This window comes from Cygnus atratus, chromosome 3 (genome assembly GCF_013377495.2).
Source record: "Cygnus atratus isolate AKBS03 ecotype Queensland, Australia chromosome 3, CAtr_DNAZoo_HiC_assembly, whole genome shotgun sequence".
NCBI lineage: Eukaryota > Metazoa > Chordata > Aves > Anseriformes > Anatidae > Cygnus > Cygnus atratus.
This window is the reverse complement of record NC_066364.1, coordinates 75,410,238-75,434,329: the sequence shown is the minus strand read 5'-3', so window position 1 is coordinate 75,434,329 and position 24,092 is coordinate 75,410,238. Positions and strand designations below refer to the sequence as shown.

Genomic DNA, 24,092 nt, shown 5'->3' with positions numbered 1-24,092 from the left:
TGGCCTTAAAAATACTCTCTCAGTAAACAAATCAACATCAGCTTAACCAAAAGAAATCTATGTACCTGAATCTGGTCTGCCATCAGAACTGCGAAATTCCTGCATTCTCTTCTCTAGTTTTTGCTGTCGCCGCCGTTTCATAACCACCTCAGGATTAGATATTGTGCGAGTGAAGCTGGTTTCAGGCATGTCTTTGTAAACCTCAGCTGCAAGGCGAGAATTCTCACTGCCATGTTAATTTAAACAAGGAGAAAAAAATTGCCATTAATAGCTTAAAATACATCACCTCCTCACTTCATAAAGCATAAAAGGCAAGTAGAAACCATACATATAGGAGATCAGTTAAGTTATTGGTAGAAGGTTTTTATATGAATTGCACTTTTGCAAGGTCTAGCACTGTTCATGTACACCTGAAATAGCAATCAATTTAAGTACTCATGATTGCTACCTTGCAAGAAATAAAGAAGCCTTCTACCTCCTAGGAAAAAAACAAACAAATAGATGAGGCATTATAGAACCTTACATTATACTCCTAACTTTGCTGTGAGTTACAAATACTGCAAGTCATGTGGAAGCAGAATTAGCATGTGCTTGCAGCTCATGCTTTTCCTTTAGTTCATGCACTTCAAATACATTTCTACTTCAATTTTTAAAAAAATTAAGATCAAGCTAAATAACTGTATGGAACACTGGAAAGCCCATGCTGACATCTGAAGAACAGTGCAAGCGTATTCATGCATAGCAGTACTACACAAATAAAAATCAATCTTGGTCTCAAAAAAACGAAAAAACAGAAACAGGCTGTGTAGCTAAATCCTCTGTCACGTGTCAAGCAGTCAACTAATTTCTTTCACTCCTGAGAATCTGTTAACAATTAGTAAGTTTTCATTGTTCATTTTCTATGTTAAAAAACACCATTAATGACTTTTTTTCTGGTCTACTAGATATGAAGCCTACAGAACAGAGAAAAAGTTGAATTTAATACAGACCTTTTTGCATCTTTCTAGTTTTACGTAAATTTATTCGTGCCTGATTCTGTGTCACAAAGTTAATGTATGCTCTGCCCCCAATGAATTAGGAACAGCATATTTGGGAGTAAGATCTGGACAACCTAGAAGACTGGCTATCAAAACATGCCTCCCAGAAAAACAAGCTCATAGTCAGGTGGTAAGTCAACTGCAGCCACCTACACAGACTACTTTTTCTGTCAATAGACAAAACAATCAGAGAAGTGAATAGACTGACACTAGAGTAAGTGCTCAAGAAAAAACATACTGAGGGAAGTCCATGTCACCAAGCACGTGTTGATTTTTGTACAAGAATAAAGAGGTGAAAAAAGGTTCATGGTTTGAAAATAAGCTTTGCAGCAAAACGTACATACAAACCACAGAATTTAATATCACGTTTTGGTTTATGATGGTATCATACTTAGGTCAACTACTTACTTCTAAAAGAAGAAAGGACTTATTTTGAAGAGAAAAGGAATCCTTTGAAGTAAGAAGTAGGTTGTACGAACTGACCAAAGTTTAGAACACTTACATATCATCCCCATGAAGAAATCGATCATCTTTATCTGATGCTTGTCGCAATGCCTCTTTTTCACGCCTCTTCTTTTCTTTTTTTTCCTTTTTTGAGAGAGTTCGTTTGAAATTCTGAATTACTCCCTCTTTTTCTTGTTTTTCAGGGCCATTACTCTGAGCCTTCTGAAAAAAAACAGTTTAAAACAATTTCCATCATTTTTAGTTTAATGAAGATTTAGTATTGCTTTTAACTTCCCATGCAAGTCCGATTAAGACATAGCATCACTAACATGAAAACAGTACTCCTGGCAACAATACTCCATTACACAGGGATGGGACTGAAACTCTCAGGAATAAGACAAAAGGCCAAAATAATCTCATATTCCAAAGAAGGTATGAACTGCTTAAGTACCCTGTACTCATGAAATGTACTCAAGCAAATGAAAACCAGAATTTTACTTGAATAATGCCTACTATCTACTCAGCCTTAAAGATTAACCAAAGGCTGCAAAACCAATTTCCGCCTCCCAGTAAAAACTGCTTCACGAAACAACGCTACATTTAATCTGTTTTCAAGACAACTGTGTTGGAACATCAGATAAGAATAAACTGCAGAAGGAAAAACATTAGAGAGGACATTTCCCCTATGATGTATTTTTCTGAGTTGTCCTTCCAGCGTTCTCTTCTCCAAATCCTGCTCCTTGTATACACAAGATACCTGTAATCTTATGCTCATTTGCCTTCTGTAGAGAAAATAATAAAGATAAGCGAAAAATGATGCAGAGGTTGTTTTTTCCTTTTTTTCCCCCCCTCTTCTATCAGAAAGTGAAGAACACAGAAGGAGGACCGCAGATTACTTTATTCAATGAAAAGGTAAAGCAAGACCAGTAAATGTAGTGCAAGACATCATTAATTTTCTTTCCCCATGTCTGACAGATGTATCCTATAGTTAAAAGCATAGCGTAAGCATAAAAATAGCTTATGTACTTATAGCACCTTTAAAATTAAAAAGCTGTAATTCCAGGAGTAAATGAAATTCAGTGCTCAGCCCAGGATGAAAAACTTGTCTGAAGATAGATATCCCCACACTAAACAGCATATTTTCCATAACTATAAATACCCAAGTTAGAAATTATATATAAAGTTATATGACTTCAGGAGCCAAAATCTGATCTAACTTCATGTTACTAATGAAATGCTTCATGACTAATACAAAAACAAAAAAAGAGGAACATCAGTCATACAAAAACTTCTTTTTGTATGTTGGAAGGAAAAAAATCCCCCAAAGGAAAGTCTCTCACCAGTTTCGTTAAGAAACTGGTTACCAAGTTTCCCAAGTCGTTACCAAGGCAGGTAACATTTCTTAGTTACTCAGTTCTCTCTGGCATCCCCCTCTAAGGGCTCTGAAAGAGGTGAGATTACCTCTTAGGTGTTTGGCATCTCATACTATTGTAGGGTACTTTTACTTCATCTTATTAGAGCAAAGCAAGCTAAGTTTTCCGGGCACTACATGCTGCAGTACCAGACAGCTGCATAAATCAAAGCATCAGAAGTCCTCTGAAAGATGAGAAAAATGCCATGTTGGGAAGATCCATTTTAAGGATTTGAACAGACTTGCTCTACATATACAAGATCATCACCATCATCAATTGTTTTCAGGAATTAGAAAAGTAGAAGTTTTACTATATGAGCATGTCCCACAAATTGCAAAAATGCCGTTACCTCTACCATACTCCTTGAAGCCTCACCTTAGGAGGAAGCGTATCATTTTCGTTCTTGAGAACAAATCTTCCTTCTCGATCATCTTTGTTCCAGTTTAATTGTACAACAAGAGGCTTCTCATCTACATCTAATCTTCTTTCTTCTTCAAAAAAGTGAAAAGCGGTAAGTTACTTGGCATCTCAAGAGCAAAGAGATTTAAAAACAAAGTTACAGTTTTGCTGAGCTGTAAACCATCAGTTGATGCTTTCCTGTACGTAGAGAGACAGAAAGCCTGGGGGAGTCCGGAGACAGATGTATGTCTTCTTTGCAGCAATCAGCCTAAGTGAATTCCCTCTATCTACATAAGATAAAGGTCCGCAGGAAGCAGCTTTGCGCACTATCAGAACTGAAGTCTGAGGATATAAGATTATAAACCAGGAGAAGATATTTCTGCAGCCAAAATACTTGAAACTTTGTAACTTAGTGAGACCCCCAAAATATTCATCTTTTTCATTTTAATGAGTCTGACTTCGACCCAAGAACTACTATTCTTGAAAGACTGCACAAAAACAAATTAAACTATAAAATAAAAAAATTATGCAAATATACTAGACAAATTGCATTTAGTGTGTTATATCTATTTTAAGTACACAAAAAAAATCTGAGAGGGTAGTTAAAAAATTAAACAACTTTTGCCATTTGATCTCCGTCTGGAAGTAGGAGACAATATATACACATAGCAAGACAATGATGTCTTCGCAGTTATATTTTATGTAATGTGAAACACTCATATGGAATGAAGTGCCTCTCTTATGAGCCATGTTTTAATCAGGAACTTGCCCTGCGAAGGAAACAATTTCACTTTGAGTACAGGTATGGTGCAAAGGGATTTAAAACAAACAAACAAACAACTTAAAGCAGAAAACCCATATAGTATTCATTGCTTTAACTACTGATGACACACGTACTTTTTTCTAATCCCTTGTAACTCACGCCATCACTCATAGACCATGAGAAGTGACATACACCCCAATAAATTTCCATTCTCTATCTCAAATTATATTACTTTTGTTTATTCAAAAATAGAATTTAAGGTAGTTAAACCACTTTTGTGTAAGCTTCCAAAATTAAGAAAAAGAAAGGTTGATTTCTCATATTTCTGTTATGTCCCATCGTACCTCCTTCCAACCTGGGGGGGCGGGTCAAGGGGACAGGACAGGGATGACATCAAATGCTAGCAACATCAAAAGGCTATTTAGAAGTCTAGGTAACCCTAAAGGTTCTACTCAAGAAACACAGCAGCTTCAGATAATACTATGTTGAACTTCCTCCAATTTAGCAGTAAGAGTATATACATCATAAGGCTACCTATGAAAGGCCCACAACATCACAGAACTGAGGACATACTCAGTGCTCCCATTTAACACCTCCATTCTCCCATTATAAGTCTAGCCTTTACCGACTAGCCCTAAAAATAGCAACCCTCTCACAAACGTCAACGAGTAACAGGATATCAAGCACAGCATTTAACAGATTATAATCAAAATTTACATGAACTACAGGCCTGACATTTTGAAATACCACTCCCCTCACACTACAATTAGTAACAATGTATTTGACATCAACAATAACAAAAAAACCACAAGTCTGGTGCCTCAGAATCTGGGAGTAAAATTTAAGATACTTTGGCGAGGGGTGTATAGGAAAGTGGTGTGGCTACAGGAAATAGTGAAAAAAATACTAACCTCCACTGACATGCACCTCATAAAGCGAGTACTTAGGGGATGACAACATTCGCATGTCTGGTCGAAACTTCTCTGCAAGCGTTTCTATCACATCTTGAGTCGTGGCAGTACTAGAGACACGGATACATTTTGTTGCAAAGTTTCCAGCTGCTTTGTCTTGAAAGTAAAATCGCATTACTCCATGAAACTCCAAATCCTGGAAAAATAAAAATAAAAATCTGATTGATGGCTAGCAGTTCTAAATTTCATAGCTCAGTTTGTTAGTTAGAAATATTTTATGAAGTCATAAGACATTCAAATATTGCAGTGGTTTTCCAAAGTTTGAGGACACTACAGTTTACTGACCTGGACACTATAAACATGAAAAAAACACACAAGTTCTCTATAAGCAGAAATCAAGTATCCTACATTACTGAAATACTTAAAATTTGAATCTTTAAGTATTCAACTTTTTAACTTGTCAGGTTTACCTGAATAAGAATTAATATACATTTTTCCCTACATAGAAAAATGTCTTGAGACCAGTCTCAATCTATTTTGTTACCCACAGCCCGCCTCTGTATCCCATGCCTGTAAGAACACAAGGTAAACATACTTGACCAAGTGCAGCGTGTCTCAAAGAGAACAGCTTTCTACTCACAACAGTCCTAAACACCATATTTTCCCTCCGCTTCACCCCACCATGTGCTTCTCTGTCTTATGTTGGCGTCTGTTTGTCCAAGAAAGAGCCTGATTGGAAAGCTAAATCATCTGAATTGTGTTTTGTTTTATACGTTGAGAAGGGATAGTCTTCAGTACAGCTCCCTACACACTCCGATGCTGCCAAGTTTATTCTACAGTTTGATAATTACTACTCCTGTCTTCTCTTAACAGGGACTTTCTTTCTAGTAGATATATCCTCTGGTGCTGGGTGCAATGCCAGGTTTTGCATAAGCACAGTCCTTTCCAGTACTGCAACTGATCACATAAAAAAAATCAAAAATACTATCTTTGAACAGCAAAAAGTGGAGACATTTACTGACACTACTCTGTCAGAGGACCCAAGAAAAAAAAAAAAAAGGTCTTATAACCTACACTGTAAGATGAACATCTCACTCACCTAGATACATATAGAAGACAAATTCTACAACCATAGACACTGCTCCTCCCAGCGCATTTGAGTCTGTACCACCGACACTTCCTCCATGAATTCTTCCAAAACGTCTGATATTCCTGCTAATTCCTTCCACAAGCTCTACAAGGCTTGAGAATCACCATCTTTTCACAAAGCTCTGCTGACCCAGAGTCTCCTTCTCTGGAGACACTCAAGGCCCATCTGGACGCCTACCTGGGCAACCTGCTCTAGGGAACCTGCTTTGGCAGGGGGGTTGGACCCGATGATCTCGAGGTCCCTACAAACCCCTACAATTCTGTGATTCTGTGACCCTTCCACAATTTATTAGAACTATCACGTGTCCAGTAAGGCTGCAAGTTACTATAACTTCTAATCAGCACAGACAACATTCTTGGTAACCATCCTTTTAATTACAGCTTCACACTGCATTTATATCCAAGGGCCTAGGGGTGGCTGGCTGGAAGAATCGGCGCACAGCAGTTAAAGTTACTTCACCTCTCACTTTGTATAGTTATCTGATGAATATTGCCCGCTTCTGGGCTCTCATGTTGTCCCTTTGTTCTCTGAATTCTTAACGAGCACTGATTTGAAAGAGCTGCTCTGATGAGTTACCATAAGAAGGTTCTTGGCATGGCAACTTGTCCAAGATTTTCAACAGTGAACACAGAAGCAAATTTTTTCTGCTATCACCTTCTGAAGGTTTATTCTATGAAGTGGTCATCCCGTTGCCCTGGGGCTTGTGGTAAATTTGCTACTACTAATCTGTTGAAGGAAAGTTATTATTAAAGACTTCACAAGTTATTCAGCAAATTCTTTTGTTTTTCTTATGCTTTTGTATTTTACTTGCTACATTTTCTATCCTTACGATTTTCCTCATTGAGATACTACTTCAGCTTTGTAACAGCTATCTGCCTGATGTTCTGCCAAGCCAGGTTCTTTTCACACTTCCTTCAACAGCTGGCATGAATTCGGTCTGCACCTCCTGCATGGCATCTTTAGTTCTCTGCAGGTGGCAAGTACTTAGCTACCCGTTGCCTCTTTTAGCTTTAAAAAGCTTTCCCAGGGCAGCTATGCTGGATTTTCAGTTGGGCTGGAAAATTTTGCAGCTCCTTCTGACAGTAATGTTTTGAGTCACCTCTTACGCACCTGTTTGCACCAATTTAAATGGTCGCCTCTTCTGTAAGCACTCCTTACCCATGATGCGTTACAAAGCAGCCATGACCATTTCTTATCACCAACTTAAGGTTTTGCTGCGCTTGTTTGGTCATTGAAAAAAGAGAAGAGACATGAGCTTTCTGCAGAGGTGTCATGAAACGTAGCTGTATCCCATTTGCGACATCTATTTCCCTTTACACAAGGTTTTCCCCAAGGTACTGCTGAAGCAAGAATTAAGTGAGAAAACGACCACACCACAGGCCTCTTTTTCCAGGAGTTAAGTATTGTGCGAGTTCCTACACACAGATAAAGAACCAGTTGATTTTTTTTATTCTTTTTTAGAAGAGAGAAGATCACTTTACTGAGAAGTTCCACTGCCCAGTAGCCGTGTGTTTAATCCCATAGATTTTATTAGTACTCTACTACAGCGTAGCAGTGACTGGCAGAGATTCAAGAGCAAAGGAACGCAACATAGATCCATTCAAAGAAGATCTAGAAAACAGCTCAAGAAGCGCTCCAATCTATCAAGGGTTTCTTTATTACTATGTTTTGAAGTTTTGCTGCTAAAACTTGCTTCTACTTCCAGGCACTAACAAAACAGAGATGCAACAACAAAACTGTATTGTGAATACTCAAGATACAGTGCAAGTATAAAGGGAGTTTTGTTCTCCTTTCAGAAAAGCAGTAATGTGTTCCTCTAAATAACTCTCACTTGAGTTTTGTTTCCTTGCTTTGACTATCTGGGTGTGAAAATAATTGAATGCGCTGACCACTGGCTGCCCATTTCCCCCCATCCTCGTTTATGTCCGCTTCTCAATCTATATCCGCACAAGCTCTGCCTCCCAACCCAATTTTCCAAAGTTTTCTGTTAAAAATAAGATAGGCTGCACAACTGCATCGCAATGCTCCACAGTATAGATACATCTTTCCAATATAAAGCTCTAGCTCGTTTTATGTTCCATTTGAAGTAAATCCCAACCTGCCTTTGGGCGTTACTGCAGTATTTAAGTGTTTAAATACAAGTGTGCAGTAACACTGAAGCAATTGGTTTCACATTTCAAAAAATTAGGAAGGTGGGAGACTACAGAAAAACACAGACTTCTTATTACATTTATATATCATGTATGTATTTATGTCCAGTTTAAGGCACATTTAGCATCCTGGCCAAGTGCTTAAGAGCATCAATAACAAACCCGTACAAAGACTGATGCCACCACCCACAAGACAACATAAGGTAAGGTAGGCACCAGCCTTCAGTTTCCACTCTCCACTCTAAATCTGCATTAAGGAGTTTGAGAGGTACATTTCACCTCCAAATCTGCTCACTTCTGAATTTCTTTGGCAAAAGTGCTAGCTAGGTTCACTGCAATCTATAACATGGACTCGTGTCAAGAAGAAAGCCTAAAGAAGAAAAAATATATCATAAATTAAATAGATATACCAAATATCCAAGTGTTACTACCTAATGTATACTTGTAAGCGAATAAATCTCCCCAAAATGTTTACAAATCTTTCTCTAAAGATAAGGAACTGCCATTTATTAATTGCTAAAAAAGAAGTCTAAGCGTTTTCTGGATTTCAAAAGAGACTAGTTACGTAGCTATATGAACACTCTCTTAAGTTTCTCTCAGGAATTTACAAGCATCATAAGCAGTTTTGGTTTCTCATCTAATCCCGTTTTAAATATTTTATGCATATCTTGTGCAAGTCCATGGTTCCTTACATAGATAGGAACATGAGGATACAGAACAGTCCTTGGCAGCACAAATATAGTCAATTTCCAAATTTAAACTCTCATCATCCACAATGAAATAAGTACATTTTAAATCACTTAGCAAAAGTCAGCTCCTTTTAAGCTCTTCAAATCATAAAGAACATTTTCCTTAAATAATGAGCCTAACTACGCTTTTTTTTTTATCACTATCAGAACATGGAGTAATTTCCAAAAGTATATACTATACATATATATATATACACACACACTGTGCGTGTGTGTATATACAAAAGAAGTTTCAAACTTGCATAATAAAAAAATACCAGTTAGCTGACATTTATTTTCTTTTTTTTTAAACGAAGAAATGGAAGTGAGTTGGTATTGTGTCTTTATCAGGCACAAAAAAGAAAAGATGCTATGCAGCTGCATTATTTCTTGCTATTTGCTGCATAAGAGGACTGATGGATCAGTGTGATGAGGGCTGATCAGAACGCCTGCCATCACTTCCTTGCTTCAACTACTTAGTTACAACTTACTGTCATGGACATTATGCAAGAACTGGTTCAAAACTAACAGGCTAAGTGTTCCAGAAGTCTGCCTTTAGAAAAAGAAAATAAACATAGAAAAGCAGCAGAGTGGCACACTTGAAACGACAATTTCACAATATGAAGCTTTCAAAATTCTCCAAAGTCTTGTGAAAAGCTTTGACAAAACATTCCTTGAGAACATCTGCACTGCCGGTGCTATGGCCCTCCTCTGACATCCTCATTGACCTCAGACCATCCCCAGCTGAAAAACAGCACCACAAAAGCAGGAAACAAACTTGAATACATAACAGAGTCACAGAACCACTAAAGTAACATTTAAAACTGAAAGTGTGGCATATAAGTTAAGTTTTCAAAGCAAACAGCATCATTTAAAGTTCTCCATGAAGCTTCAAAGTATTTAAGTTTTTTTTTTCCCCCTCTTCAGATCCAGCTCCCAGTTACTTCCTATCAAGTAGGTATTTCTGCTTTTAGCAGTAATCAGGAATGATCAAGACTATCGTTCATTCGAAGTTACGTACAGAAGCACAAATAAACCAGAGAGGCAGAAGAAGAGTATCTCAAGCTTGTGTCTGATTACTGAGACCAGGTAAATAACTCACTGAAGTATTTACTACCGTGATTTTCTGTAACTGTTAACATTCTCAGTTATTTGGAAATCTCTATACAAAATCAGCTCTATTTTCTTCCAACTGTCCCAGTCTTTTTACCATAGGAGAGTATAGTCAAGAAAGACTGAAAGAAAAACAAGTGGAAAGAGATGAAAATAATGCACTGTAAGTGAGGTTTGGAAAAAGTCTCCCATGATACAATGGGACTTGCAGCAAGGAAACCTGGACTTCCCGAAGCATGAAAGAGAGGCTTCTGCAAACAAAGCAATAATAGCCAGGCGCAGTAATCCACAGCAGTGCTCATGCGTGAGAAAGGAAACCCCTCCTTTCAAGTGTCAGAGAAGGTACTGACAAAGTGTTATTCCAATATGTAGGATGCAGCAATGAACGTGGGTCAGGATCACTGCTCCCACAAGCTAAGCAAGCAATACCAGTGGGCTTTTAAACTACTATCCCACCGGTATCAATCACGAAATCAATACACACTTCAATACTGAAGTGTAAATACATTACATGCTATCTATTTGGAAAACCGTTTGATCTCTTGAGCAGCAGAGAATATGCAGGCTTCCCTTCAGAAATCCTCATAACCCCTGTAACCCCTCCAACAGCGTATCTTTGAGGTTGGTTTCTTAGCTGCATTAATACCACTGTGTCTTTCAAACTGCATTCTGCATGACTGGATCTAGAAAATACCAAAAACTGGCATTAAGAACATCACATCTTTCTTCCTGCCCCATTCAAATTCCACAGGCAAAAATCTACAGAAGAGTAACTCCTAACTAAGCTGCAATTATTATTCAGATACATGTACTTGTTGCTCAGGAGTTTTGCTACCAGAATATAAATCAAAATAAAACCAATCCACAGTGCAACAATTAGAACTAAAGCAAATACAAGCTGATTTTAAATGAATTCAGGTCACAATATTGATATAACAGGTCAACATAACAACGTTATCACTACAGGATATCCTGAAACATTCACGTAACGCCTTAGTAACTAACCCAGAGTAAGTCTATGGAGAAAAAAAGGAATCGCTTCCTTTGCACACTTCAGGCTTTTTGGAGAATTCCAACAAGTATTTAAAAGAAAAAAGAATTCCTACAGTATTTTTAAAACAAACTAACATTAAATCAATAAAGTAGTAAGCACTGAAAGTAGACGAAGCTGTAGCATGCGTTCCCAGCAGTTACACCTACTTGAAACTAAAGGATAGATGACATTCTCATACACAGGCTCTACAATCAACTATTAAAAAGAATTCCACATAATCTTAATAAAAAAAAAAATCGAACTGTTAAATGTTATAAACTGTTTTCCATCTAGTGGAAAAAGCAAAATTTTTGCTAAGCTACAACTTTTCAAACACTTTCAAGAAGTGCAGTTTGAAGATTAATGGTAGAACACCTTAAATGGTTCCAAGAGAAGAGAGGAAAAACACTACAGATGGAAAAACAGGTCCTATAAAAAACAGCTTTATTTCCTTTTCCAAACCTTTGACACCTGGATCAACAGAAATACATTTCACTACAGACTGACTCATTCTGCCACAGCTGTATTTACGCACACTGTGATAGTCACAGAAGCAGGACCAACAACAGAGTTGTCTATCAGAGAGAACTATCAATACCCACAGCAGAAGGTGGATAACCAAAAGAATTCACCTTTTATTTTCCTGAAGAAAACTACACCCTAGGAACCAGCCTCACTACAAACTGAAATGAAAACTCAAGATCAAAAAACAAGGGTTTGGTTTTTGTACAAATATTTTTTATAATATACATGTAGTGCAATTAAGTCAATGCAAAAAAAATCACTATAGTCTATGACAAATACTACATAAAATGTTAAACTAAGGTCAAAAGACATTTCTATAAATATAACTAAATCATACTCTAAGAAAGGATTTACTTTCTTAAATAAGGTCCACATGGCCATTCAAGCTCTAAATCATCACTGATACAAATAAGCAAATGTATATCTTGTAAGCATTCTCCCTACTTGCCATCAGTAAACTACCTACGTAATAAGAATGATTAATATAATAATTACTGGGATTAAACGAAAAACATTATTGTAATCCTGAATATTTTCCTGGCAAGATACACCTCGCAGTTCAAAAAAATTAAACTCCATAACTGACCCATCCACACTAAGTAAGTTACCAGAATATTTCATACCTACTTCAAACCAAAAACAAAACCCAGTTCAGTTCAGAATTGTATTTTGCCAAGGCCAGACTCAGCATGCAGCAATCAACCATGCTTTATTCTGAAAACACTTGGGTTTTCACAACCTTTTACAAAGGACGTTGTTGTGAAACCATCACGAAGCGTCTTCAAGCATGACTTATAGCTCCAGAAACAGCTACTGTGAAAAACAAAACAAAAAAGTGCCAAGGGTGCTCCCCAAAAGCACTATAGGCTTAACCCTTTAACTCTAATTTCCCAGTCTATGGTAAATGATCAGGAAAATCTTAACAGCACTTGCAACACACAGCAACTGTCTGCCACCTGCAGGATACTTTTTGTTATGCTGCGGTGTACAGCATCATTTATCTTTTCACAATTAACCAGAAGAAAATGCAGACTGTTCTTTCTGCAAAATGAAATCTGATACAGTTTACTGGAAAACACTGACATTCTATGACTTTCCTAACACCATAATACTGAGGATCAGGCAGTAATCATAAAGAGACTTTGGAAAAAAAAAAAACAAATCACAAAACTTATTATTTAGAAAATTGATTAAAGAAGGTGACATGACAGAAAGTGAAAGCAATTGATGTACATGTTTGGTCTACCAAAGTACTCTGAAACAGTCTCCAACAAATAAACATTGATCCAGACAGAGTTCATTGATATTTGAAAATAGGTAAGAAGTCAAAAACACAACCAAGCCTACGCTGAATTAGTCATGACATAAGAGCAAAAGCAGAAAAATCAATATTGACAGGTCTCAAGGATACATTGCTTACCTTTTTCCTATCTGCCTGCATCCTGTCACCATTGTAGAGCTAAGAACAGAGTGCTTACAAGCTATTCCAAAACACTCAAGAGAAATTAGAAGCACAGACTATCCACTATAGCACCTTTTACATAGGTCTTAAAATAGATGAATTAAGTCAGGGTTCTCATTAATTATTGTGTTATAGACTGTTCCTTTTAAATGGTTTGATTTGGAGGAAGAGGAGCTCTTCAGTACATCCACCTCAAAGCAAATCACAAAAGGAAAATGGTAAGGGCGAGAATGAAAGTTCAGGCATTGGAAGTCTTATTTTTCATGGACATTGCTACTTGCCAATGACCTGCAGAGTTGCAGCCCCAGTACTTAAGCATCTTTGGGCACCAGGCAGGCCACAACAAAGACTGCCCTCAGCTCATGTTAACACTCAAGTGTGTGCACGCAGCCAGCCACCACAAAGCAAGACCCCCTAGCTGCTGCACAGCATCCTTCCCCATACCGAGCCGCTGACCCCACCACATCCTGCAGCTGAGCAGCAACATGAGTCAGCGTTAGGCATCCAGAAGGGATTTTTCTCTCTTCTTCCTCTGCTCCCTGTCAGGGAAGCTGTTAGTGCAAGCACTTGGGTGAAACCGTCCTTCTGCTGGCACCTTGTGTGAACCTGAAGGACCTGTGAAACAGCAGCCTCGGCCAAGCTAGACACTTCATTCCCACTCTTGCAGTAGCATCAGCACACACCTGACCCTGCACAGAGACTTCACAGCACTGTCAGCTGCACTGCAAGCCAGCAGAGACATTTTTTGTTTGGTTTCGTTTCAGGCTGCGCTGGCTTGGCATGCTGCAGCTCAGACCAAAGGAGGGAGCCGGGCTGTAGCAGCCCATCTATCCAGCCCAATCTGACTGCTCTCCATTCCACACCTGCTCAACCACATGGCACCATCATCACCATCAGGACATCCGGTTGACTTGACAGCAGCCAGGCAACCCCTAATTGTGCTTCTGTTTTCTCACACAGTGTTTATACATTTCTGAAGGCAGTTGAGAGGCTAACAGCACGGCAATAAGGTGTTTCTGTGTACACTGACAATCCCATGTTCAAAGCACAATTTCTAAAGCTAGAGGCAAACTGGTTTTCAAAGGAACGTTTTGAACTTCCATGTAATAAGGGAAGATCTGAATGGAGGTTTTTCAAGGGAAAAGTAGGTCTAGCTCATCTCCGGTGGCATCAGCACCAAAAATAAAAAAGGTCTCCTGAGCATGCTGATGCTGATATGGTGGAGCTGCATCTGAGAAGAGACTGACAATGCTGATGAGCTAAGTGGAAACGTGACCTGATACTGAAACAGCACATCTCTCTCAAATATTTTGAAGGCTCATTCCACAAACGCATGAAATTCAAGAAAATAACTTTCAAGAAGTCACAAACTGAAGTTTAGAATACTCTAATCTTAATGGCATTTCCAAAACAGACATATTGCAAGGTATATTTCATAATATAGTTTATATATTATTTATGCAGGAAACAATTCAATAAATTTTGGTAGAGAAACTTATCATTATGAGTCACCTTAAATCCATAAAAAATGTCAGTAAAACTAGTTTTTAAGTTAATCAGTGAAACTGCTAAAAACTGAAAATAGAATTTTGAGGTGAAGTTTTGAGATCTTGAGGTGAAAACAACACAAGCAGCAATAGATACAGGTAAATCAGCATTTCTGTTAGCTAACACAGAAAGCTCCATTATTAAAAGATGCATTTTCACCAGCAATCAAACCCATGAAGTTTAGCTTCTTGTGGCTGTCCTTCCTGACTTTGATTGTGTAGTTTTATTAGAGGCAGCACAAGTCAAATTATTCACATTCTCTCCCTGTGTAGATTATCCAGTGTCCAAGAATCTAGAATCATACAATCATTCAGATCGGAAAAGACCTCTAAGATCATCTAGTCCAACCTTTAGTACACACACTATAGCTGCTCTCCATTGTGGAAACTAAATGTCATGTCTTGTCTCTGACCACTCACAGCAGTAACTTAACCTTCAGCCTACCTCAGGAATGTGAAGCCTAACAACTAATGGATCGATGAAGAACCCCAATTGACCAGCTGGTATCCACCAACAGGCCTGGACCCCCACTTCAACCATCTGACACAGTATTCATTTACTTGCACTCCATATAGTCTGTGGGGGAAAAAAACAAACCTCACTGCATTACAAAAAATGTGTTATAAACAATCCTTTAAGCCCACAGACATTTGGATTAATTTCTTGCAATCAGCAGCGTATTTTTACTATTTTAGCATCCGGCTTCAGTATGATGCAACAGGGCATCAAGAGAGAACATGAAATAGGGTCAATTTGCCTAATACAACCAGGGGGCGTACTGTATTTGTTCTTCTGCTGACAGAGCCAGAAAAGACCGACTTCCCCAACTTCTACCCTGCACTGATAAACTCGGTTGCATTTCATTAGTTTCTCACCCTTGTTGGATAAGCTGCAGCCTGCGCTATAGAGGGTTAAGACATCCAGCTACACTGACTGAACTAGAAAAACGTGGCTGCTATCTGATACTCCGCATGCAAGTGCTCTGGCAACCAGGCTAATTAGTCAGGAGTTTGAAGTAGGAATGCTAACAAACCTAATGGGAAACAAGCACCTGGTTCTCCCAGAGTAGACAAAACTGCAGCAGGGAATCAACTTAAAAAAAAAAAAAAAAACAAACACTGAAGGCTTTACCAACAAACAAAATTAAAAACAAAGCACAAAAAGGCACTTAGATCCTTACCTTAATACAAAATCTCTTGACTAGACCCAGTCCCCACATTTCCCCATCTATCCACCAAGACTGGGCAGGCCCATTTTAAAAACAGTTTAAAAGGAGAAAAGTATTTACTTCTTTTCTGAGGCACCTCAGTGCAATTATGAAGAATTATACAGGTAAAGAAAACATAAGAGGATGCTACCTGACAAAACAAAATATACAGACCTACAAAGGAGTACTGTGTACATAAATCGGGGGAGAAAGGGGTCCTAAACAGAAAAAACTCTCAATCTGTATTCTCTTGTTTACAGCACTGTTAAGAGCTCACTGCCAAATTGACATTGCTTAAGGTTTTATAGCAGGTCAAGATCTTGCCAAAAAGCAATGTGATAGCACAGGAACTGCAACGAACAGTTGCCAGCTTCATTAACCTTATTAACAGTTCAACTACCTCAAGAGACACTAATGTGCAACATTTAAATTCGTTCCAGTTGTACAACCATTTTTGCACCGTCTTGGAATTTGGTCCACGATCATTAAGTTCATGCATTCCAGATAATGTTGGTTCAAATCCAGCACTTGACTGGATTTCAAAAAGTTATTTTCCACGTATATTAAGTCAGTCAAGCAGGTTTGAGGGAATAATACCCTTTCAAAACGTAGCCTAGAATGCAACCTTTGCTCTAACAAATGCTCTTGATAGAAACGAAGAAAGAACCTCTTTTTGAACTACTGCTGTTTTTACTTTCTACCTGAAATACTTACCTTCCCCACTTGTCTCTCAGAAAAGAGAAACGACTTCGGTTTATAAAATCGCCAACATCTACAATGTTATTTCTGCCAAAAACAACACCAAACAAATGGAACAACAAAACCAACAACCCACCAAAAAATCCAAAGCTTGCACTGCTGAATGACGGTGGCTCTGACACACTTAGCTGATCTCACTCAGATGTACAACCACAGAGCTCACACACAGCTTCAGTTGGAGCACACAAACACACAAAAGCTAAGACAGCCTTCCATTTACTTATGCCATACATCCAAAAAATAGATATTCATTCACTACAGATACAAAACAAGTAGCCAAATGAAAACAATGCAGTTTTAGTCACGATTAAAGCATTAACTATAACCTTTCTGAACATTTAAAAGAAAAATTGGGTCCACATTGCAACTTCCAAATACTAGAGAGGGTGTCCAAAAAGGCTGGGTTTTCTTTTTATTTCTGTCACTCACAATACCCTACAGGAGCCATCAGTTTGAATGGCTTGGGGTTTGTTTTGTTTTGTTTCAATTAAAGGAATCAGGTCATCTCTTAAAAGTTAAGAAGCAGCTTATTAATGCCATTAGTTATCTAATGGAGTCTGACAAGACTATCCAAGGACACAGATAGTACAGAAAAATCTTTACAATAGTCGTAATAGCTTGGTAAAGTTTATCTGTTGATGGCCTTCTCCCTGCAAATCCTACTTAATCCTGTTGTATAATCTTTGGCAACATTTTTACCAGGCACTGTGCTGGCTGAGTGACATTCAGCTTCAGTTAGCTGCATTCAAAAACAATGCAACTTGCTGACAAGTTAAAAAGGGGATTTCTCTGCAGTAATGCCATCTCAGTTATCTTCAGACTGATAGCGATTCCGCACTCACTCTTTTGTGAAGCTTCCCTTTGACTTTTCATGCTATAAATAAATTCCTCCGTTCTACCACAAAAGCTAGTTCAAAGTAGCCCTAAACATTTAAACAGACTTCATACTTACGTACTTATTCAACCAAAATATTCCTTTTCGTTCCCATTTCACTGTGAAACTTGCTATCTATTTTTAGATCTGAAAAAGATGATATAGTGGTAGCTATCAATGTAATAACATGCTTTACTGATGTGTTTTGAGCTGGTACCCCTCTTCTCATCCCAAACCATTTAATCTTACAACTATTTACTAGTTTGCTTTTCTCCTAGGAGGTTCCACATTCGTTCCTACCTCCAATAATGTCTATTTTGCCAGACTGGAAGCAAGTTTATCGGCGGAAAGGTCCTTCTCAGTAAACAGATTCATTTACCAAGAAAGTCTCTGTACCTCAGCTGTTTCTTCTTTTACGTATCCCCTACATTATTACTGTTAGAGCAGAACACAGAATGTAATATACTCATAGACCTGGAAATAAATTCCCTGGAAGTCCTCAAGTGCCAATTACTGGACAGAAAAATTACTCTGCACGTCCTGTTGGCATGTGGCAGCAAGGGAGAGCACAACACTAAGCTAACCCGAGGGCAAGCAGCGGGGACATTTGCAGGGGCTTTCCCTCTCCCTTTCTGCCCTGCCTCCTCTGTCATTGCCTTTCCTTCAACCCAAGCATTTCTTTGAACCCTGATGGGCTTTTACCTCTGAAACAGCTCAAAGACAACCAACCCTTTCAGAAGAACCTCACCATGCACTCACGTAAGGCCCGGCCCGACCCAACGCCACTGTGACGGAGGGGTTACAGGAGGCCCTACTGACGGAAGAGCTCTGGCTGCCGGGAAGCCATTTCACTACCTGAAGAACAGAACATGGACTCACTTGCTCGTACTTTTCCCCTGTGTAGCTACTGGTATTCAAAACAAAGCCAACACCAATATTTCACAGAAGCAAGGAACACCTCTGCAGACCCAGCACGCCAGCCAACTGGGACGTGTATCAGAGGCCAGCTCTAGCAGTATATAAAGGTAATAACCCGGTTACGCATGGGAATTGAGGTACTTCATCATGCCTATCTAAACATCTATTTCACCAGCCTAAGCCTCCACAAACAGAACATTTTGAAAGTGATACGGTACTTGAAACTCAATATAACTGCCCTCAGAAAGACTATTAAAGTATAATCTGGCTATATTTCAATTAGTAAATCACTTAAGAGAATAGAAGCATTTTTGTTTATAATACTGAAGGACATAGCATCAAATGTCTAACAGTAACATTGCATAAAATAAATACAGCTTCCTCTTATCTCACAGTTCAATTAATGTTATCAAATACCAAGGTGGTGTTATTTTCTACTGGAAATAACTTTTCCCCAAAACCCTCTGGAACCACTGAGTACAGACTACATTAGAGCCACAGTCACCACCTGCTAATACTAGCCTCACAAATATTTTTCATGTCCTGGACGTATAAATACAATACTGACGTGGATTCAGTTAATGTAGGAATGCCACAAACAGCGGAGGAGTTACTCAGCGATGCCAAGATACCTTCTGCAAAATACTACATCAGCTATTGTCCACTCACAAACATTGTGTTTTATGGTCCTCTGAGAGTCTCTGACTTCCTGCAGAGATCACAGTAGCATCATTTCAACAAAACAGGCCAGAAGAGGAAAGTAATCAAAATTATTAGAAGAAAATAACATTTGAGGAAGCCATCATAATTCAGAAAGTCAGTCCAGAGACACGGTAGGTTAAACGTGTTTGTAAAAGTTCAATTAAAGCTGCTAAAAATAACCTTCAGTTGTGCCACAAAGTAAGTCATTAAAACAAAGAAGCACTTCAAAGCACTTCATAACGGTATGAGTCAAAACCTACTCTTTTTAGAACCATGGCCACTGGATTTTCTCTCCCTCCTACTGCTTCAGAGTCTCTATTCCATGTTCAGGACAACAATGCAAGTTTGGTGAGTGTGAGTAATGGCCAACTCTATTCCCGATAGGGGAAACAACAGTTGACCACTTGATTACATAGGAAGCTCCTCATTTCCTGTGCAATTCTCTTCATAATAGTGTAAATAATCTAGAAAAAAATACCATGTGGTACAGAAAGACTGATGTGGATTTTTTGTCACAATGAACTTGGGCAGAAATCACCCTTAAATTTTTAAACAATAGAGCTGAGATATATACCCAAGTTCAAAAACATTTTTGGTACTATTTTAGAATTGTTGATCTTATGCTCCCAAATATGTTGGGGTTATGTCTCTAACTAGATTTACTGTTCTGTTCAAGACTACCCTCATTTTATGAAAAACTTCTGTTTCTGAACCACAGCAAGATCTCTCTTTTCCCACTTATTAATACTTCTTTATAAATACATAGAACACTTTGAATCATCACTTTGTTGTGATATGAGGTAAGATAAAACTCAGGCTTTACTTCTCGTCTCAATGAGAATTTGAAGGATGAGTATGTGATTGATTTGCTTGATTATGTGCTCAAAGTTTTAAATAGCCAGTCACTTACTTGCTCACTTTTCATTTAAATATCAGAACAAATCCACTCCAACAGGTCAGCAACTGAATTCATACTGCCCCATCATTTGTGGCTCTTTGCTCCTTTTTCCACCAAGAGCTGCCACTGGCTGTTTACAGAAGACCAAGGACGTTTCAGAGGGCAGTTCAGGCAGATCAATTACACAAGTTGTTGTATGGAGCTAGGAGGAGACGGGAACAATGACTACTGAAAATCCAGATATTTAATCATCACATAAGCATCCTTCCCATTACTGCTTTCTTCTTCACCCTTCCTATGCATACCTGGTCTGGAATAATGCGGTTAATAACAAGCAATACATTTCTGTATTTTAATTTACACAAAGCTGCAGCTCTGCAGCTTCATTCCTCAAACTGAGAGAACAGATGGCTACAGATCCTATAGAGTACAACTCAATGCTTCCTTCACAAATTTGTTTATTCAATGTTAAGGTTTCATATTGTCATAATATAGACAGCCTCTCTCTACCACGCATAGCTGCAGCTGTGTTCAGATGAACAGTCTCCGTCAATGAAAGGAGACTTCTGGAAGAGTATTTTTCTTGACTAACTCTAGATTGTCATCACTGAACTTCTGAGACAGACCAGTCCTGACCTAGTGACTTTCCAGAGTGTGCAATAAACCTTTTTCACCATGTTTATAGGTAGAAATCTAAGAACAAGCATCCACAGCAGGGGGATATCAGCTGAAGTAGAAACTTAGCTACTTATGGAATGGATAACAAGTTTCTTTCAATATAGGTTCTAATATAACAAGAAGGAAAGGTGATTTAAAGCTTTGTTTAAATTTAATACCAACATGTAACATTTAATATTGAATTTGGGGGATTTTGTATGCTTGGCTTATTTCAGTTTTATGTTCCTGCTATGTTAATACTGTCCTTGGAACATTTACAGAATTAACAGATTCATAAAACCCAAGTTTCAAAGTTTAAATTTTAATGGTAAAAATATTTAATTGAAGCAAAAAATAGCAATATTAAACATTTGCAGCCAGATAGTATTATAGTCTACTTAGAAGAAATTCTAAAGAACTAGTTTCAATGAAAAAATGTTACACTATCAGCATAACTGCTTTTCCGTGCAATTGACCTAATCTCCATATCTAACCAACTATACCAGACATTTTGAAGTTCTGATACCATGAAAAAAGATTTTTCTGTGGTTAAAATTAACGTTTCATAGATAGAACTTTGTTTTTAAAGATCACAAATGCAAGAAACGTTGAGCAGCTACTGCTTGCCCCAAGCAATGCACGCTGGTATTTAAAGATTTTCTTAGACATCATGCAGAGATCTGTATCACAACAGCAGAATTCAAAACAAAAAACAAGAGATTCAATATGAAAAAAATAGCTTGTTAACACTCTATACTGCACAAAATACAGAGTTATAAAACTAGCAGTAATGAGGAGTAAAAGCAATTACTACAATAAGGACATATCAACAACAATTAAAAAAAAATCTAGTATAACTCATCCACTGCAATCACCTACTTAGTAACTGCTACAGGCTTCCAGTCCTGAGGAAGAGAAAATACAGGCGCAGAAAAGAGTAACAGAGCAGAGTGGGATTTAGACAATGTGCAACCATGTCCTGCAATATTAGGATCCTGTTCACTCTCTCCCCCAAAAAGCTCTCATATAAGCTATGTTCCCTTGACGTATGCCTATATCAAAGGATCTGTACAATATATCCTGAAACATTAAAATACTTTTGGTCATAGAAGGTGGGCAGCGTAGAGGTAGCAGAAAGCTGTACTTTAAGTACTCAACTTCAACAAAGCATTTAAACACTTCAATATCCAAAGCACTCAAGCACACAGGTAAGCGTTTCACAAAAAGGGACGTTCTGGCAAGGTGGATTTGGTGGTAACATCCCCCTGCCCTTCTCTGCTTTGGGTTTTCTGGAGGGGAGCTCTTAAGGTTTTTTGTTTGTTTGTTTTGCCCCCCCCTTTTTTTTTTTCCTCCTTCATTTCTGATTTCCATGGAGTTCAACGTGGACAAAAGCCCTGCCCTTGAAAGGTGTAATGTATTGCAAGAATACACTCAGGAATGACTGGCCAGGGATCAGCTCTGCTAAAAAGGAACGGGTGATCTTGGTGGGCATCAAGCAGAAGGTGAGTCAGAAGCATGCCCTGGCAAAACCGGCCAACAGCATCCTGAGCTGCATTAACACGATTACTGTCTATAGATCAAGTAAAATGCTTATCCCCCTCTACTCAGTCTAGTTTTGTGTCACTGATACAGGAAAAAGAGAGAAACTGGAGCAAGTTCAGAGGGCCACAAGATGGTCAGAAGGATGGAAACCTGTCTTATGAGCAGAGTTGGAAAAAAATGGGTTTGTTCCACCTGAAAAAGAGATGGCTTTAGGCAGGCCTACAAAGCAGCCCTCAATATCTAGAGAGCCATCAAGAAGGTGCAGTAAGGATCTTCACCAAGTAGTGAATGGTGGAAAGACAAGAGACAATAAACATAAATTGAAGCAGAAGAGGATGTAAGGAGAAGTTTTTTCCCCATGACAACAGTCAAGCAGTGCAGGAGGTTGCCCAGAGAGGTTGTACAGTACCCAGTTTTGGGGGGTTTTCAAGACCTCACTGGATAAAGCCCTCAGGGCTAACCCAGCTTTGAGCAGGAGATTGGATTAGAGACTTCCTTGAGGTCCCTTCCAACCCAAACTATCCTATGATGTTATTTAAACATCCATGGAGGACGGGTTTTGGACTGATTTTCCAAAATTATTCTTCCACAGAAAACAATTATTACACCAGGTAGATATCCTTAGTTAATACAAGCTGAGCTCCAAGCACAGAATAATCAAGGACTAGACCAGCAGGAGAGCACTGATACTGAGATATCCCAACACGTACGTCCCAGGAAGGGCCATGACACAAGGGATGAAAAAAATTAATATGGTAGTTTCAGTAGCAGCATAATGTTTTCCAATTTCTCTTCAGGTGTGAGTCCAACTGACAAACATGAAAGACACTGAAACCTAGATGTGTGGTTCTGCTACATATCTCAAGTCATTTCTCCATCTAATGCAACGCAGTCCACACCAGATGGAAATGAAATCATCTCAGAGATCATCAGGTGAAACACCGCATAGCAGCTCTAAAAGAAGCTTGCTTACACTATTCACCAGCACTAAGACTAGCCTCTAACTCATTCTTCCTTTAAGGATACAAAGTCGTACTTTATCACATAAATAGCTTGTCAGTAGCTGTCAGAATGATTCTTTTAACAGGTAAGTCCTGTTCATTCTTCAAGAAAGATTATACAACCATACAGCAATGAAAGATTAGAAAAAGCAAGACACACCCAGAAATTTAAGGCAAAGATTCAGAAGCAGAGGTGCTCAAAGAAACCAAAATATGAAGTATTCTGCCCCATATCCTCAAACTGGTGAGATTTTTTTTATGTTGTATATGGTACTTCTGAACATGCTTGTTTACCAGAGGATTTCAGACAGATTTTTATTTAAAAAATAAAAATCACACGCTAATCACAGCAGAAAACTTCTGAAGGTGAACCACACAAAGCAATAGAGTATCAGAAGAAAAAACAACTAAAAGCAGGAACAAAAGGAAAGTGGAGCAAAGCAAGATAGGAGAGATTACGAGAAGAATGAAGAAACACTAGTCTAGTTATATTAACGGTCCAGTTTCAAACTTATCAACTCGTTCACTTCAAACAAGGATACATCATGGACGGAAACAGGCCCAAAATGTATCTGAACTTCAGATGTTAAAAAGAATGTTTTCCAGGTTCTCACAAACAAGAGAACAAAATGAAACAAAAGGCCCCAAATCCACAAGAGTTAGATGAGCAACTTTCCTCTTTTTTGAGGAAAAAAACTCCTTTTTTAAAAAACAATGAAGAAAGGCAAAAATAATTTGGAAAGAAGATAACAGTCTTATTCTAAGGAGAAAAATATATAGTACGCTTGTGGTTGACCTTAACAATCTCAAAATACTAGGCATCCAATTCAACTTTAAACTTCTCCTTAAATTACATTCA

At 38.3% G+C, this 24,092-nt stretch overlaps 1 protein-coding gene across 10 annotated transcripts in view; it reads right to left on the bottom strand.

The window, feature by feature from the left end:
- AFDN (afadin, adherens junction formation factor) overlaps window positions 1-24,092 on the bottom strand; it is a 129,349-nt gene that overhangs the window by 89,288 nt on the left and 15,969 nt on the right. For 5 of the 10 annotated variants that reach the window (XM_050709788.1, XM_050709789.1, XM_035538642.2 and 2 more), the window contains exons 2-5: window positions 4,967-5,162; window positions 3,269-3,384; window positions 1,540-1,703; window positions 66-226 (exon numbers count right to left, since the gene is read on the bottom strand). In XM_050709788.1, the coding sequence (XP_050565745.1) occupies window positions 66-226; window positions 1,540-1,703; window positions 3,269-3,384; window positions 4,967-5,162 (637 nt within the window). The remainder of the gene's footprint in view (window positions 1-65; window positions 227-1,539; window positions 1,704-3,268; window positions 3,385-4,966; window positions 5,163-24,092) is intronic. The other 5 variants (XM_050709787.1, XM_050709790.1, XM_050709791.1 and 2 more) reach the window with 1 other exon arrangement.